Source organism: Clavelina lepadiformis, chromosome 3 (assembly GCF_947623445.1).
Source record: "Clavelina lepadiformis chromosome 3, kaClaLepa1.1, whole genome shotgun sequence".
NCBI classification, from domain to species: domain Eukaryota; kingdom Metazoa; phylum Chordata; class Ascidiacea; order Aplousobranchia; family Clavelinidae; genus Clavelina; species Clavelina lepadiformis.
The window spans coordinates 4354558-4369768 of NC_135242.1; the positions used below are offsets into that span (position 1 = coordinate 4354558).

The following is a 15211-nucleotide window of genomic DNA, read 5'->3' on the forward strand; positions in this document are numbered from 1 at the left end:
AAAATGGCACAAATTCAACAAAATAAATTATAAAATAAACTCAAAATAACTTGAAAATAATTTTTTCATCAAACTTCCTGTATCTACTTTGAGCAACACCAAATCAAATAGCAGTGTATGGGAACAACAAACATATTTGATAAATGTAGATAAAACACAGTTGATGGTATCGCGCTTGTTCCCTCATCAAACATTTTGCGTACCGTGCTCTAGAGTCTATAATAAAGAAGAGAATGCATTTAGCTGCTTTTTATTTTTTCAACATGTTAAAAAACTTCTATTGGAATGATATTATAGTATGATGTTTTCCATTCATGTTCAGAAATAAAATACTTACATTCCAAATGGGGATTATGCTGACAAAGGCTAAAGTCGAAGTGATTCATCTTTCAATCAAGAAAAGGTCAAAGGTCACTGTCATCCTTTTTTACATCAAAACTGCAGTTTAATTTTAACGACAATAATGTGTACTGTGACACAACCCTTGTAAAGTTACAAGTGTTAACGCTCTGCATCCAACATGACGTTTTTACAGTAAGCAAAATACAGTGTGAGAACGAAAACAACTGCCTTCGGTCTCTGTCAGCCATTTTGATGGGTTCATGCGAACAATTTTATTAGATTCCTTCTTCGCGTTTTAAATGCTTTTGGTAGTTAGCATACAATGCATGCGTTCGCTTGCAGCGCTTTCCAATGTTTTTTTTTTGTATTAGGCTACTAACAATCGTCTTTCAGTTGTTAATTTGCTGCTTGTAGATAACTTTTTAGAGCGACGCATCCATATTTTTTTACTTGTTGTAATCTTTTTTGCACCTGTTATGCTTTATTCCGGGTTTTCACTGAAATAAAGCTTGCCTTAGCTTTTTGTGAATAGTTCACAGAAATACTTTCGCTTTGAAAAAATTATAGCATTGTGCAGGGTCAAATTACAATTACAATTCAGGTTATTTATCTTTTAATAAAGACTTAATGTGCCTGGTGAACAATTAGAATAGTAATTTTATGGTAATGTACTAAGCAGAAAATAAATTACCCTGTTGTTTTCCATTGGTTTGTTGTTCAAGCAGCTTTAGATTTTTGTATACCGAGTGTTAAATGGCAATGCCACGTAACCCTCCTAATGCCTAATGCCACGTAACCAATGCTTCAAGTTAAAAGATCAAAAGCCGCAATTTGAAAAAAAAAACGGAATGAATTAAGCCTTGTATTTTGGAGTTTTTTGGCTATAAAATGTCGAACTTAAACGTGATTTTGGGGAGATTGATTATATCAAAGGGTAGCGTATAGCCAAGCTATCGTATCACTTATTAATAGGGCCATTTTTATTTTGACCTAAAAAAATTTTTTTTTGACTTTATTTTTATCAAATTTTGACTTTATTTTGACCTAACGAAATTGCTTATTTGTAGAGGCCACAGTTCTTCCTCCAGTTACCCAAACATAGCATTTTGTCGATTTCAGACCCAAACGTAATATTTTGTCGAAAAGTCAAGGTGTTTTATGGATTATAAAAAGTGCGTCGTGTTTTTTGGCGATAGATTTAGGTAGCTTGTGTTATTTTGTCCTTGTGAAAAAGGCACTTTGCCTCGATTTTCTCCGCATGGTAAATTCTAATAAACAGCAGATTAAACAATTAATCAGAAAAATCTCGACAAATCTGTCTAACTTTTGCTGAAGACGATTTAGCTTGCTTAGGCATTTTTGTAGCCTAATACGGAATGTCAGTAGGCTATTCCTAAAATCCAAACTGTTGATCTTCGAAAAGACCACGTTTATGAAGAGGAAGTGTTTTATAAGAATTATTTAAATACGCAACAATGAATAAACAATGGACAATTTGCGATAAAAGTTACTGCTGATCCAAGTGGGCATTGTGACTTATTTCCTGTTTTTATTCGTTAATATGGTTTAATTGTGTCGCAGTTCCTGATTTACAATGCTTCCACGAGAATTTTACAAAAATTACTCTCAAAAAACACAAAAACTTTGTCAAAAGCCATAATTTGACAAATTTTGACTTTATTGAAAATTTTGACTTTATTTTGACCTATAAACTTCTTAGTAACAATCCCCTAGGTGCTGAAAACAACTTTATTCTTTGATTCGTGGTCAGACGAGGTCCTTAAAAAATTTTGACTTTATTGACTTTTGCGGGCCCTACTTATTAACAATCTTTAAATATTTGAACAATGAACATCTGTTTCTGCCACGTCTGCTGATTTTATTTTAGACTTATAATGTTGAAAAATGAAAGTGTGGATTATGAACCTTCTGATATGAAAAGGTACCGATTCAAAGTAATCGCAACTTAAACTTTAAAATATCTATACACAATACAACTTTTAAATATGACAACACGGTTTCGTGCAAGCTTTGAAGGTGGTATTGTAAGAATTTCTGCGGTAGCAGAACTCGAACTTTTTTATCTGCAAATCGTTTACCTTTGCGTTCAAAAATAAACAAATATAATCTTTCGCAACAAAAAGCTATACATAGCTGAGATGTCAATTCATATCTACGCCGGCGGCAAAACTTACGCCTTAAGTGGTGTTTTATTGTATTTGGTGAATAGTTGGTTTTCATTACAAATGTACTAAACGTGATGTCTGATGCAGGCAACTTTGCCGCCAAAGCTTCTGTGCGCACGTCCATACAAACCAGCAGCATACGCCATGGCAGTGGCGGATTTAGGGTTGCATTGAAGTTTGGAGGCAAAAATGTTTAGAAGCTGAGTCTAAAATTTTCGCCTTTTCCACTTAAAATATAAATTGAAGATTTTACGCCTTTAAAAGGCCAGAAGCAAACTCGGCAAACACAAGCATAACTTAATCATTTTTACTAATGCAGCATGCATGAAACAAGTTGTTAGAAAAAATCCTTATAGATTTTCCGGCCACCGATTCGCAAAAATATCTGGTATAGATTCCACAATTTTTCCTTTATTGAGTATGTTGGTGCCGCGTAAGTGTAGTAAATTTTATCGAGGTTAAAACTAATGTAATAGCGCAAAAGCCCAACCGACTATATACAGAAATCCTAAATAAATTTTACCACCGTTTTCATCAAATATTGTAGATCAAACTAACTATTGTAATTATATAAAGCACCTCTTTTAATCATTCAGCCTCACGTCAATTGATAGACAAATCTAACTTTTAGTTTGGGCCGGGTAGAATTCTGCCAAAATCAATGTTTGAGAGGACACAACGGTACATTTTGAGTATTCTCAATCTACTTCAGATTGGCTTAGATTAGACCCAAATTTATAAATAATGAATACAACTATATAGAAATACCGCAATTTTTGCAGTTTGTGACCCATTGACCACTCACATGTAATTGTTTGTTGTGTATTTTAGCAACCCATAGAAAACCACGAATCAATGAAAATATTATAGTAAGCTCAAAGATAAAATAAGGCAACATACACAACAATCTGAACCTTGTACATCCAGTCCGTTATTGTCAACAACCGCCTTAAATTAAAAAAAACAAAAACGAAAAAATAGTTGCATGAGTTATTTTTGGCTTGACCCATAAAGTTGAGCCAAGATTAGATGATCTAGATCAGGGGCGGGCAACTTCTTCGGTCGGCTGGCTTGATATGAGAAAATGAAGTACTTGGCGGGCCGGATTCCTGAATCGATTCATTAATCGTGTATTTATCCACCTATGCAAGGAATAAATCGTATTTAATGTAATCTTTAAGTTTTAAGCATAGAGACCAAAAACAGTATCTTAAAGTTCTTCTTAAAGAATAACTAACAATCACTATAGTTGACGTAGTAAGCAAGTAGTGAGGGATTGCGGCCGCAGGCCACATTATCATGTAAGACCGGAAACTGTCTGTGGGCCGCCCAAAATCCCGTCGTATGTTGCCCGCCCCTGATTCTAGAATCTAGATTCTAGATCCAAGAAATAACAATCTTGAAGAAAGTTATAAGAGAGTTCAAAGCTGGGACGCAATTAATTCGCTCTTTTTTAAAATCTGTGGGCTAAGTTATATAAACTTTCATCAACAGTAAATAAACTCGCACCTTCTCCCAGAAATTCCTACGAATGCTTACAAGTATTTTGTAATTTGACGAGAAGTATTAATTTTATGACGGAAAAAGTTTTCAAAAATAACTGTGATATTTTCTTGATGTCGTTTTTATACTGCCAATTGTAGGCTACACATTTTCCCTTTCAGAACACGTAAAAATGGTAACACTGAAAATACAAGTAAGATTTGGTGTTTTCTGTTTTGGTGTGTTCCATTTTCGTTTTTTCCTTTCTGTTGTTTTTCATATGAACGCGTAAAATGTTTCCGTAAAGCGGTCAAATACAAAGCGATTTTTATATTTAAAACAAAGTAAAGATAGAAAGTGCCATTTCATTGTCTGGAATATAGGCAAGACAGCACATTAATTTTTAAAAACTGGTTTAGGAGAAAAAAGTTTGAATGTATGAATGAATGTGTGTAACAAAACGAAAATGAGAGTTTGACTCAGGCTACGTTAAAGAAGTGCAATAAAATTTATATCTCAACCCGGTCCGCTCGATAAGTGTAAGATGCGTTAGTTATCAACAGACAAATGATGACGGTTGGCGATAAATCTCGCCGATATATGCATCAGTCAACAGTTGAGTGACGTTAAAATAAACAGCATCGCCATTTTGACACTTGCATTCGTGAAAGTGCTCAAGCTTATATTTCAAGGAAACGTTTATCGATAGTTTCCCGGGAACTCGGTTTAAATCAAAGGTGCCAAACCATGGACGTGCATACGGCCCGCGGGATGATTTAACCCGACCCTACACTTGTGTAGAATGCATTTCGGCAAAACAAACAACATCCAAACAAGCATAGGAAAACGTTTCGACGATTAAAACATTTCTAACACGGAATTTTCTAACATCTCTAAAAAAAACTCGGCTGATGCTCAACAAATGTATTAATATTATATAAAAGCTTTGAAATATTACTGTATGCTTTACTGAAATAATAAAAATTGAAGATTTCGTAGCTATACTTTGTCGATATAGGAACTTAAAAATATTTCTGGTGCAAACTAATCTGTTCGTACCAAGATCTTAAAAACAGAATAATATTGATGTAAATACAAATAATAAGGTCATTCAACTGTCACTGCTAGCATCAACCAAACGCCATTTCTTGGGGATGGTTAAAATCTCTAAATGAAACACTAAAAGCTTATGAAAAATTTTTTATATAAACTTTTCGAGTGCTACTGAATCTAAATACACTGTACACACAGGGCCCCATAGTTTGAAACAATTATACGCCAGCAGAGAGGCCAACGTACAATATACTAAAAGAGTAGTTTATTGCAAATAAGTGTTCCTTTGCTTTTAATAAAAACTCATTTTCATCTTTTTCCCGAAAACATTATTATGAATTTTTTTCCGTTATTTTAACATTGTATAAGGTTATACCCACATTTATTACATATGACCAAGTTTTCAACAAGTATTATTGTGGGTACTGGCGCATTTAGGGAAGCTTTGGACCATGGTCTTCCAGTCCCTTCACAAAGTCAAATTTTGGGTAATTTACGTTTTTATTCCTTTTCATTAATTCGTTGTATTTTCGACTCCATTGTAGCTATAACCGTTGCTATATTAAGTGATATGAAAACTGCAAGCAGCAGTTTCACAAAATGAGAACTATATTCAAGAGCACAATGAGCTCGAAACACATAGGTTGCTTGTCATTTTGGTAATTAAGTATTAAAGTGTCATTCTAATGGTCTGCTTCAAACAAAGCAAGTCGAAGATTGCAGTTGTTACGACGATGTTATTTATTGTTTAATCTACTGTAGTTGTAAAAACTAACTCAGTTAATTCATATTCTTCAAAATAGACACTAAAGAGAAATAATTTACAAAACTCATTATGAATACCTTCCCCAATACAAGCTTTGTTTATCGAAAAGCGGGGTTAACCTTTGCAAAACATAATAGCCTATACAGCAGAAGCCGCAGAAAAAAACCACAGATAATTATGAATCCATTTGTTTATTAAATCCAGTTTGCCTGGGACGGAAGTTTCTCACAAAAAATACATTCTTCAATGCACGGTTAATAAGTCAAGACTCCGCTTTACAAATCCATTTCCAATTGTATATGTAGTTATTTTGACATAATTGACTGTTTTCTAACGTTAGTATCGCCACTGCAGTGACATGAAAGAGGCGCCAGTATTATTTATGCTGTGAAAAAATAAAGATTTTCATTTTAGAAAGACATCTCCACTTAAACAAACCGCGTTGCTACATTTCAATGCATGTAGAAATAATTTGAATATATGTCCCATTAGTTTATGACATTTATGACTTCACAATATCCAGGTCTGTTATTTTGAGACAAAGTCAAATTTTAGACCCAAACGTGAAATAACATAGACAACAAGATCAGCAAACGTGAAATAACATAGACAACAAGAGCAAGGCTTTACGTCAGAATGGACAGGTTCAACTTCTGAGAAAGCGACATTAAAATAAATAGAATGTCAAAACCATTACTGTCATTTTGACACTTGGTTTCCTTTTAATGGAACATTTAAGCTTAATTCAACGAAATGCTTATCGGCTTAGTTTTCTTCATGGAACTCTATCTAAGGTTCTGTAGATGTTTGAAGCTTTCGCAAGCAAAGTTTTTCGCGAATCATCGAAAATTTTTGCACACGAAAAATCCTGTTTTTTCGTGTGCAAAAACCTAGCAACCAATTTTGTACTTAGCTTTTGTTTTACACGATTTTACAATTTTTCAAACTCGTTTGTGGTGGCAAGCATTTTAGCCAAAACTTAATTTAAATGTAAATTAAATTTAAATTATATAGCTCGAAAAAGTTACTTGTGCGGCTTTAGCTGCTGGCGGAAAATAAGACCTAATTGGAAACACGATATTACGAAACATGTTTGCAGATTTCGACATTTCGTCTAATTCTGCACTTTTTCGTAATCTTCCGAAGATGTCCAATTAGTCATATTCTACGTATTCTAAAATTTCTGGTTAAGCCGGCATTTCATGGATTGCTTAATAATCTCTTGTTATACAGCTACCTTCAATTAACCCCTATCGAACCGATTTGATTATTCACTGGCGAAACTTAATATAAAGTAGAGTATGTTATAATCAAGAAAGCAAACGAAAGATCTATTTGTCTTGGTCATGGTTGATACTGCTGGACCAGCAGTATCAATGCTGGTGAACATTCATTTACGAAACCAACTCTCACACGTTTCCACCTGGATCTCTGACGTATTTTGATGCCGGCGAATGCGAAACCGTCTAGACATTTGAAACGTGTCTCTGTGACACTGTTATAAATTCCTCATTTTATGCAAGTTCTCAAAATCGGAAGTATTTTTGCTTCGAACTGGGCCAAACATTAAAAGTCAGAAACAAAAAATATTGATTTAACAATATAATTTTGCGAATTATAACGACAAAAAAAAACTGATGCATCCTAAAGTCCTTAAAATTAATACCTTTATAAAACTCAACCTCAATAAAATATTGCAGGCAGTATTTCTTAATGCACTTCCGCTTGTCGACCTTGTGAGACACTTCAAACTCATATCTAATCTAAACTGATCTTTGACCGACGTGCTCAACACAAACATTTTCCTTAACAATCGCTCGTTTGTGTATTACCGGGGTCAATCCTACACACCTAACATGAGACATGAACTCTGGCTGTGCTCTAGAAAAAATGCTTTCAAACTGAAAGTATAACAAACACTGTCAAATACCTAAAAGCGCACTTGAGCAATTGTTGCAGACAAGTGAAAGACAAAAATGGAAAGGTAGGACGCTTGGTTTTTAACATGGCAATTAATGTTTGAGTTGACAAAATGTTTTAACATATTTTGAAAATGATTTTAGATTTTTTCATCGTCAACTTCTATGCTCTGGTAAGTACATTTTATTTATTTCAAACTTTTGTTTCTTTTGAAAATGTTTTAAAATTTTCGTACCCTGTGAGCGTGAGAACATGTTTTTATGTTCTTTCATTTTCCTTCTATCCCCGGGGCCAAGTAAAAGTCCCCCAGTTCCTCTGTATTTCAATCACATACCAAGTTGCCATAGACGCGTGGAAAGAGTTTGATCGATCACTCGTATAATTGCAAGCAGGTACAGTATTGAGACAGGCCATACCTGTCCTATTTGTCTGTCTGATGAGGAGCGATTGAAAAGAATGATTTGCGCTAAGTATTATCTGACAAATGTACAAAAATATTTAAGCGCATATATTTTTACTTGTGATTTTCATGCGGTAACAGTGTCAATTTTAGAAATCGATGTATGCGTTTAAACCATTCGTTTTTGCTGTGAAGGCTTTGCTTCACACTTATTATTTTGCAGGCCTGCTATTAGTTATGTTGTTCATGCTTTGTGAAGGGTATAAAAATCGGTGTAGCTATCTTGTCAGAATAAACGGATATGCAAAAACGGCCAAAAATCAAATCGACGACATCAGCAATTTAGAAGTGAGTCAAATTTAATAATTCTTTCAAGTTACGAAATATATAAAAATAAAAGTTAGCGCTCAAATCAGAATTGTAGCTAATTTTCTAAGAGCAAACAAACAGCGTAACAAACTCTAACCAAAAAATATGGCCGATAGTGTATTTTTATAATGTTAGTATTTATATTCAGCCGATTTTCTATAACCGTTAGCCGACGGTTACGGTTAGCTGCTTTAGCCACTGCGTGATCTTCAAGTTGCACTGTTAGTTATAAGAAAGAATATATTTTGTTATTAGAAATTAAAACAAACTTTTTGGATTGGCAAAGTATGTCAAGCCGAACTTCAAAGTGTGGAAATAAGTATTAAAATGATAAGTATAGATCAGCGCATTTCCATGGGTCGTCGGGGCGTTAAGCGTGTGTTAGCCAGATACATTTTTCCAACTTTAGTACGGAGGCTGTTCAATTTACAAATGTTATTTTGCTGTTGCATTGAATTTTATTTATCATATAGTTTACAACTCATTTCATTTAAAGCATCACATATTCACGATTTTTCCAAATGATACCTATTTACTGTAGTAATAGATGATTTATGTATTTCGATTTTATTAGAATTTTTAGTGTCTATTAATATATGAAGAAAAACGATAAACTAAATTAAAAACATAAAATTAAAAAAGTAAATTGCATTTTAGTTGAAATGTTTGACTTTTTATTTTTTCATTGGTTTTTTTTTCAAGGCTTTTGCTCTTTATGACTGGCGGAATCCTGAGGTAAAAAGTAATCTAAAAAAGCCTAAAGACAAGAGAAAATATCGTAGAGACAAGAGACAGGTATGATGATGAACACCGGCTTCATTCTACTTTTTAAAGACAAATGAACTCTAAGGATAAAGTGAATCCATTTTACACTTCCCATTTTTCTTTCAGAAAAGGGATCAACAATTTTTAAGGCCGATAAAAGGCCAATTAAACGCAAGTTGCGCTGAGATTGGAAATATCTGTCGTTGCAAATTAAGAAGGTTAGTAGTAGAGAAAACAGATCGGCATCATTTTAAGTCGCCACAGGAAAGGGGTTTTAAATGCTAAGCAGCGATAATTGCTTTTTTGTTGCTTCTCACGAGCTTAACTTATGGTTTGGTGTTTCAAGTGTTCCCAAAACAATATGTGAGATTCCACCAACGCACAAGTTGCCGGAATTGGCCGATTTTGCTTTTACAGTTGGCCTACTTGTAAACTGGCATTTATTATGAAAACAAACATAAACACGAACACTTCCGCCATTTTAAACAAAACCAAATTAGTTTACCGGCTTAAACAATTCGGGTGGGTTATGTAAACAGAATAGCTACATAAAATGTAACATGATAACCTTTTTAAAATATTTGTAAGCATAATCTCTTTTTGTTTTTAAAACATGATTTACAGCGCACCTAAAAGTTTATTATCAAGGTTGGGTAAAGATTTTTTGTCTAGCTCGTGAATGTCAAGGTAAATAACATTGACTTAACCTTATGATTAACCATACGATATAATTTTCAGGAATGAAATTGTGACACTCACTGATCATTGCTTGACATTTAAGGAACTGTGCACAGATTTCATCAATGTTGTGATCACCCATACCAACGCTTACTTAACGGTAAATTAAAACTTACTTAGGCCCAACTGAGGTGAATGCCTTTCACAGTGGTCAATAACTACATTAATCCTTTAAACTCATTTTTGTTTAAAAAAAAATATAAACATATTATTTTGCCTATAGGTATTATCTGATCAGGTAAATGGAAGCAGTGTTATGGCATGGCCGGAAACTGGTACCGGATGTTCGATTGAAAACACTGGGGTCGGATCCGCAATGGAAACCGGCGTCGATTATATTGACGTAAGAATTCTGCTCGATAAAATTTATTTGTGAAAAAACATTGACTCCACTTCAATGCTTGTGGTTATTGAACAAACCGTTAGCTGATAATGTAATAAACGGCCACCAACATTATACTTAGTCAAATGTCTTTTACTTAGGATAAACAAGCGAATGCGTTCTACGATCTCAGAAGCAACATAAGACAGCTCGAAAAATATCTCACAAACAAAATAGCAGCAAGATGCGAAAACTTGACAAGGAACGACAATGCACCGACAAGAGAAAACAGAAGAAGAAATTATGAATAGCATGGCGTGGTCCTTTTATTCTCGACTCTAGTAAAGTTCATATAAATGCATAAGTTTCTATGAGAATATTTTCACAGTATGTACATGGAACGCTTAAGGGTTAATATCATCGTTTCTACCTGTCAATTTCTCTCTCCTAATTTTATAAACTACATTTTCATAATACCATTTGTTTTGTGCATATTATGAAATTTTTTGAGGTTATTCATAAAATAAGGTTTATGTTAAAACCCAAAGTATTGATTAAACCCAAAACAAATGACAAAAACTATAAAAATTTTAGTCAAAAATATTATAGATATTTTTTGACTTTCTTTGAAAATTAGTTTTACCCTAAACTCTACAAGCTACTTGGAATCTGTTTTTTACCAAATAAACCAAAGAAAACTAAAACTTGATTGTTATCTCACTGAAGTTTAATGAGGATCTCAAATACTTTATTAAACTATGAACTCATAAATTTATTGAGACAAGGGTTAACTTAGAAAACTTTGCGTAGATTAGTCGAGTCGAACACACACAGGCGTTATTTTGCTCAAACATGTCAATCTTAAAAACTAATATATATGGAAATTAGGCTTATGCCGAAGGTGTAAACAAACTGAGCATTCATACCGGCAAAAACACATTTAAGGTCAAGTAGGGTACAACAGTCATGTGAACAAAAATTTGTTTCAAATAAGACTCCAGGCAAAACTGGTCATCCTGATGAATCGATTAAACCATCACATTGTCTGTTTTACTGGTTTACTGTTTTACCATTTTCACAGTACACCTGAAGAAGCAAGCTTATGCTTGCGAAGCGTGTAGAAAAATATAAATAAAGGTAACCTTCAGATTGCCAAACTATATCCGGTATTTTATTTTACTTCAAACTTTGGTTAACACGGTTCAGACAACATCAACTTTGTTTTACTAATATTAGCCTATTATTTAAAACCTCGGCCTGTATTGTTAATCAATACGTTTACTGCTTGTGCTAGGTTATTACGTAATTATTATGAATCAAATATGTAATTACTTTATTGCTTTTAACAATTTCGGTTTCAATTTGGCTTCTTGGTTGTTCTGGCTATAATACCGCATGCTTGTAATACTTATAATTGCATGTTGCAGTAATTATATGTGTAATAAAGGATTAAACCATTTGTTTCTGAAGAATAACCTCAAGTATTACACAAACTCTATCTTTCCCATGTTCTTTAGGTGATGTTACCGCCCAAGAACGGCGTAATCCGAAACATCGACGTATCAGTTAAAAATTGCCATTTTTCGGAAAACTGCAATGAATTTTTTTAAATTACAACCACTTAATGACAAGAAAAACTAAGGAAGTTAAAGAAAACTCAAAAAAGTTCAGGCTTTCATCATAATTGGTGTTTGCTCAATTACAAAATTGTAACTTTATGTTTGGAATCCAGCCTTACTTGTGCAGAATAGGGTTAGGTATGGACCTGATGCACCTGCTAGAATGCTGTTGACAGTTTTAATGAAAAACTTTCAAGCAAAAACGTTTTGATGAAATTAACGTTTCAACGCTTAAAAACAAATTACATCAGTTACATCTTGAGCAACGACGGATGAAAGTTTTACTCAAAAGTGGATGTGGATGTCGATGATGAGTCACTGGAAATGCTTTAGGGGCGTATGGATCAAAACTTAAGATTCCCATGAAAATGTTAAAAAACTGTGTCACAAGCTAATTACTGCGTAGAACAATTTATTCCTTGACACCCAACCGAGCAGCTTTTCGTAAAAAGGAAAAACTATAATAGCCATTAAGTTCTCAGAAAATCCACACGTCCGCTTGCAAAGCGCAAATTTGCAGCAATCAGCTGCGCTTCAGGCAAAACAAAATGAGTTCAACAATAAAAATTGTTATGCAAAGTAAGCGAGAAATACTTGCAGAACACTCAGGGGCTTATCGTCTTACGTATGAAACTTATTGATTGTGACATACGCCCCTTCTAAAGAAATATTGTAACAATAATATTTCCAAAACAATCAATGGCCTCTTCACGCCAAATACACTTGGCACCACATCACGCAGTAACATAAACGCTCAGTAAACGTACTTATCTACAGTAACTAAACTGGGGTTTCTGACTCTATAGATAAAACATACTGAATATAACGCCTTTTCTAAAGAAGCCGTCAAACAGGGTAAAACTAAAATCTTTATGATTTTGTTTGACTCTTACGTAGGGCTTGCAAAAGCTGTTTAGACCAATGAGAAGGCAGCATGGTTTGTGTTGTTTTCTAGTCTGGGAATTACCCTAGCAGTTGGTGGGCTTGAATGTTCTAGATCGCGTGCAGAATTATGCTAAAAATTTCCTTGAGTGTGGCCAAAATTGTTTTTAAGCCGAAAATGTTTGTATCAATTTTGTGAACCTATTAAAAAAACTGAATCATGATTTTTTGATAGCATTTTATGGAATATTAGTCCAAAGCAAACTAAATTGACATGCAAAATTTCAAAGAGCCCGATGGAGGATTTTGTTGAGTAATCAGTTATTCAGTAAGTACGTTCTATATTAAAACAAACAAGACTTTTATGGCATTGACTGGTATTGGACGGCTCTTAAAGAAGTGTTCTTAACGATTATTGATTAGCACAAGTAACGTGCATGAGAACACCGGCTCCCCAGGGTACCCAGTGTCTCTTAGTACTTCAACGAATTCACGTTCCTTGATTGTGAGATTGACAGAAACGACTTTATTTACCTTTGTTTTTTTCGCTTGACAATGTCTTCAACCATTCTTTGTCCTTTAGACTTTCCAGTGGGCCTTTCACTTGCAACACGGACCCCATACAATGTGCTTCAAATAACCTGTTTCTGCCTTGATCGATGTCTGATGACCGCTGACCTGGTATTGGTGATCTATTGGCCGGAGTTCCACCGCATCGGGTCTAATGGTGTGGAGATGGCCAGATTGCTTCACTTCATTAGGCGGGTAAGTGATCCATTTATGACCAGCAAGCCAGGCTTCAAATTCAGAAGTCATGGTCGAAATATGTGAAGTCATGTCTAGTATAAAACAAAGCCTGACTCGATATGATAGAAGTCATGGTTTCTATAGACTGAAGCCTGGGTCGAGATTAGAAAAACGACGGCTCGTATAAAATGAAGCCTTGGTCGAGATTAGAAAGGGCATGACTGATATGTACAGAGGTCACGGGTTCCTGTAGACTGTAGAGTGTAGATTGAAGCCTTGTTCGAGATTAGAAAGGGCATGGCTTGTGTACGAGTCGACAGTACAGAGGTCACGGGTTCCTGTAGATTGAAGCCTTGGTCGAGATTAGAAAGAGCACGGCTCGTGTATACAGAGGTCATGGGTTCTGCATATTGAAGCCTGGGTTGAAATTGGAAAGGTCACGGCTCGTGTAAAATTAAGCCTGGTTCGAGATTAGGAAGGTCATTTGTCGGGTAAAATGAAGCCTAGCTGAGTCGACATTACAGAAGTCATGGGTTATGTAGATTGAAGCCTGGGTCGAGACGGGAAAGGCCACAGCTTATTTTTACTTAAGGTTTGGTCGACAATAAAGAGGTCATGCCTAAAAGCCTGGTTTGAAATTGAATATATCAATTGCGACTTGCCTAGAAAGCAATTGAAGGACATAAAAATGAGTGGTTTGACCATACATTGCTGCATCTTCGGATTTCTAACAGGATTTTTGTTGCAGACCATTTCTCGTTTCTCCTGGGATTTTGAAATCTTTAACATCACCCACGTTCAATTTTGAAATTTCCTGACTGCATGAATTAAAGAAAGATACATTGTGGCATCTGGCGAACGCATTTACAGAAAAACGTCATTGGAGTGAGAAGATTATTTAAAAGTACTTCCTTCCACACCTTTCTTTCCGCTGATATTCTTCAATTTAATAAGTCGTTTTAAGTGTATGCTTGCCTTACTTATCTCTGTACCACAAACAGGTTAAGAACTATAAACAATTATTATATCAATTACTTTGTGCAATGTTTGAAAAAACTGTTTCTTTTCTCCAGGTTCAGCGGCCATGCAGGATTCATGAATCCATCGGCAGCATTGATCACATGCATACTGAAAGATAAATGAGTGTAACTGTTTGATATGCTGCAATAGAAGCCTTAATTTTATGACATTACATTTAACAACTTCAGGCGAAAACTATTTACCCATGCAGTGCTCTGTGATGTGGTATTAGACCAATGCACACCTTAATCGTCAAGTTTCTCTTCATCTAAAAACAATACATGAAGTGAAATATTTCATTTTTCATTGAATTTAAAATTTCTGAATTAAAGGTAAGTAAATTTAGCATCGACTTACCACAATGTCTCAGTAGCATATTTCCGAATGCAATGCGTATTGGTATTGCATTGCAATCTGAGGAAGCCTTTTTAAGTTCTTCAAAATCATACCTCATGCACTTTTGGGCAGCCTACATAAACAAAATGTAGAAGTAGCTTTCAGTGGATAGTCACATATAATTAATCCACAAACATGCAATAATCTCCCACGTATGTACACAGTCTAAATCTGCTATCTAACTGAACTGTAATGTGTACATTA

General features: G+C 34.6%; 1 protein-coding gene and 1 long non-coding RNA gene across 2 annotated transcripts; one reads left to right on the plus strand and one right to left on the minus strand.

The window, feature by feature from the left end:
- Positions 1-7739: 7739 nt before the first annotated feature.
- Positions 7740-10822, plus strand: LOC143449159 (uncharacterized). Its single transcript, XM_076949251.1, has 8 exons — positions 7740-7813; positions 7893-7921; positions 8373-8497; positions 9221-9313; positions 9410-9501; positions 10022-10121; positions 10245-10364; positions 10505-10822. The coding sequence occupies exons 1-8, from the start codon at positions 7806-7808 to the stop codon at positions 10652-10654; spliced, it is 717 nt and encodes a 238-aa protein (XP_076805366.1). The 5' UTR covers positions 7740-7805; the 3' UTR covers positions 10655-10822.
- A 2032-nt stretch (positions 10823-12854) lies between these two features.
- Positions 12855-15204, minus strand: LOC143450085 (uncharacterized). Its single transcript, XR_013114643.1, has 4 exons — positions 14969-15204; positions 14815-14879; positions 14627-14719; positions 12855-14530 (listed from the first exon to the last, which is right to left on the minus strand). It is a non-coding gene; the product is annotated as an uncharacterized LOC143450085 (long non-coding RNA).
- Positions 15205-15211: the final 7 nt, after the last annotated feature.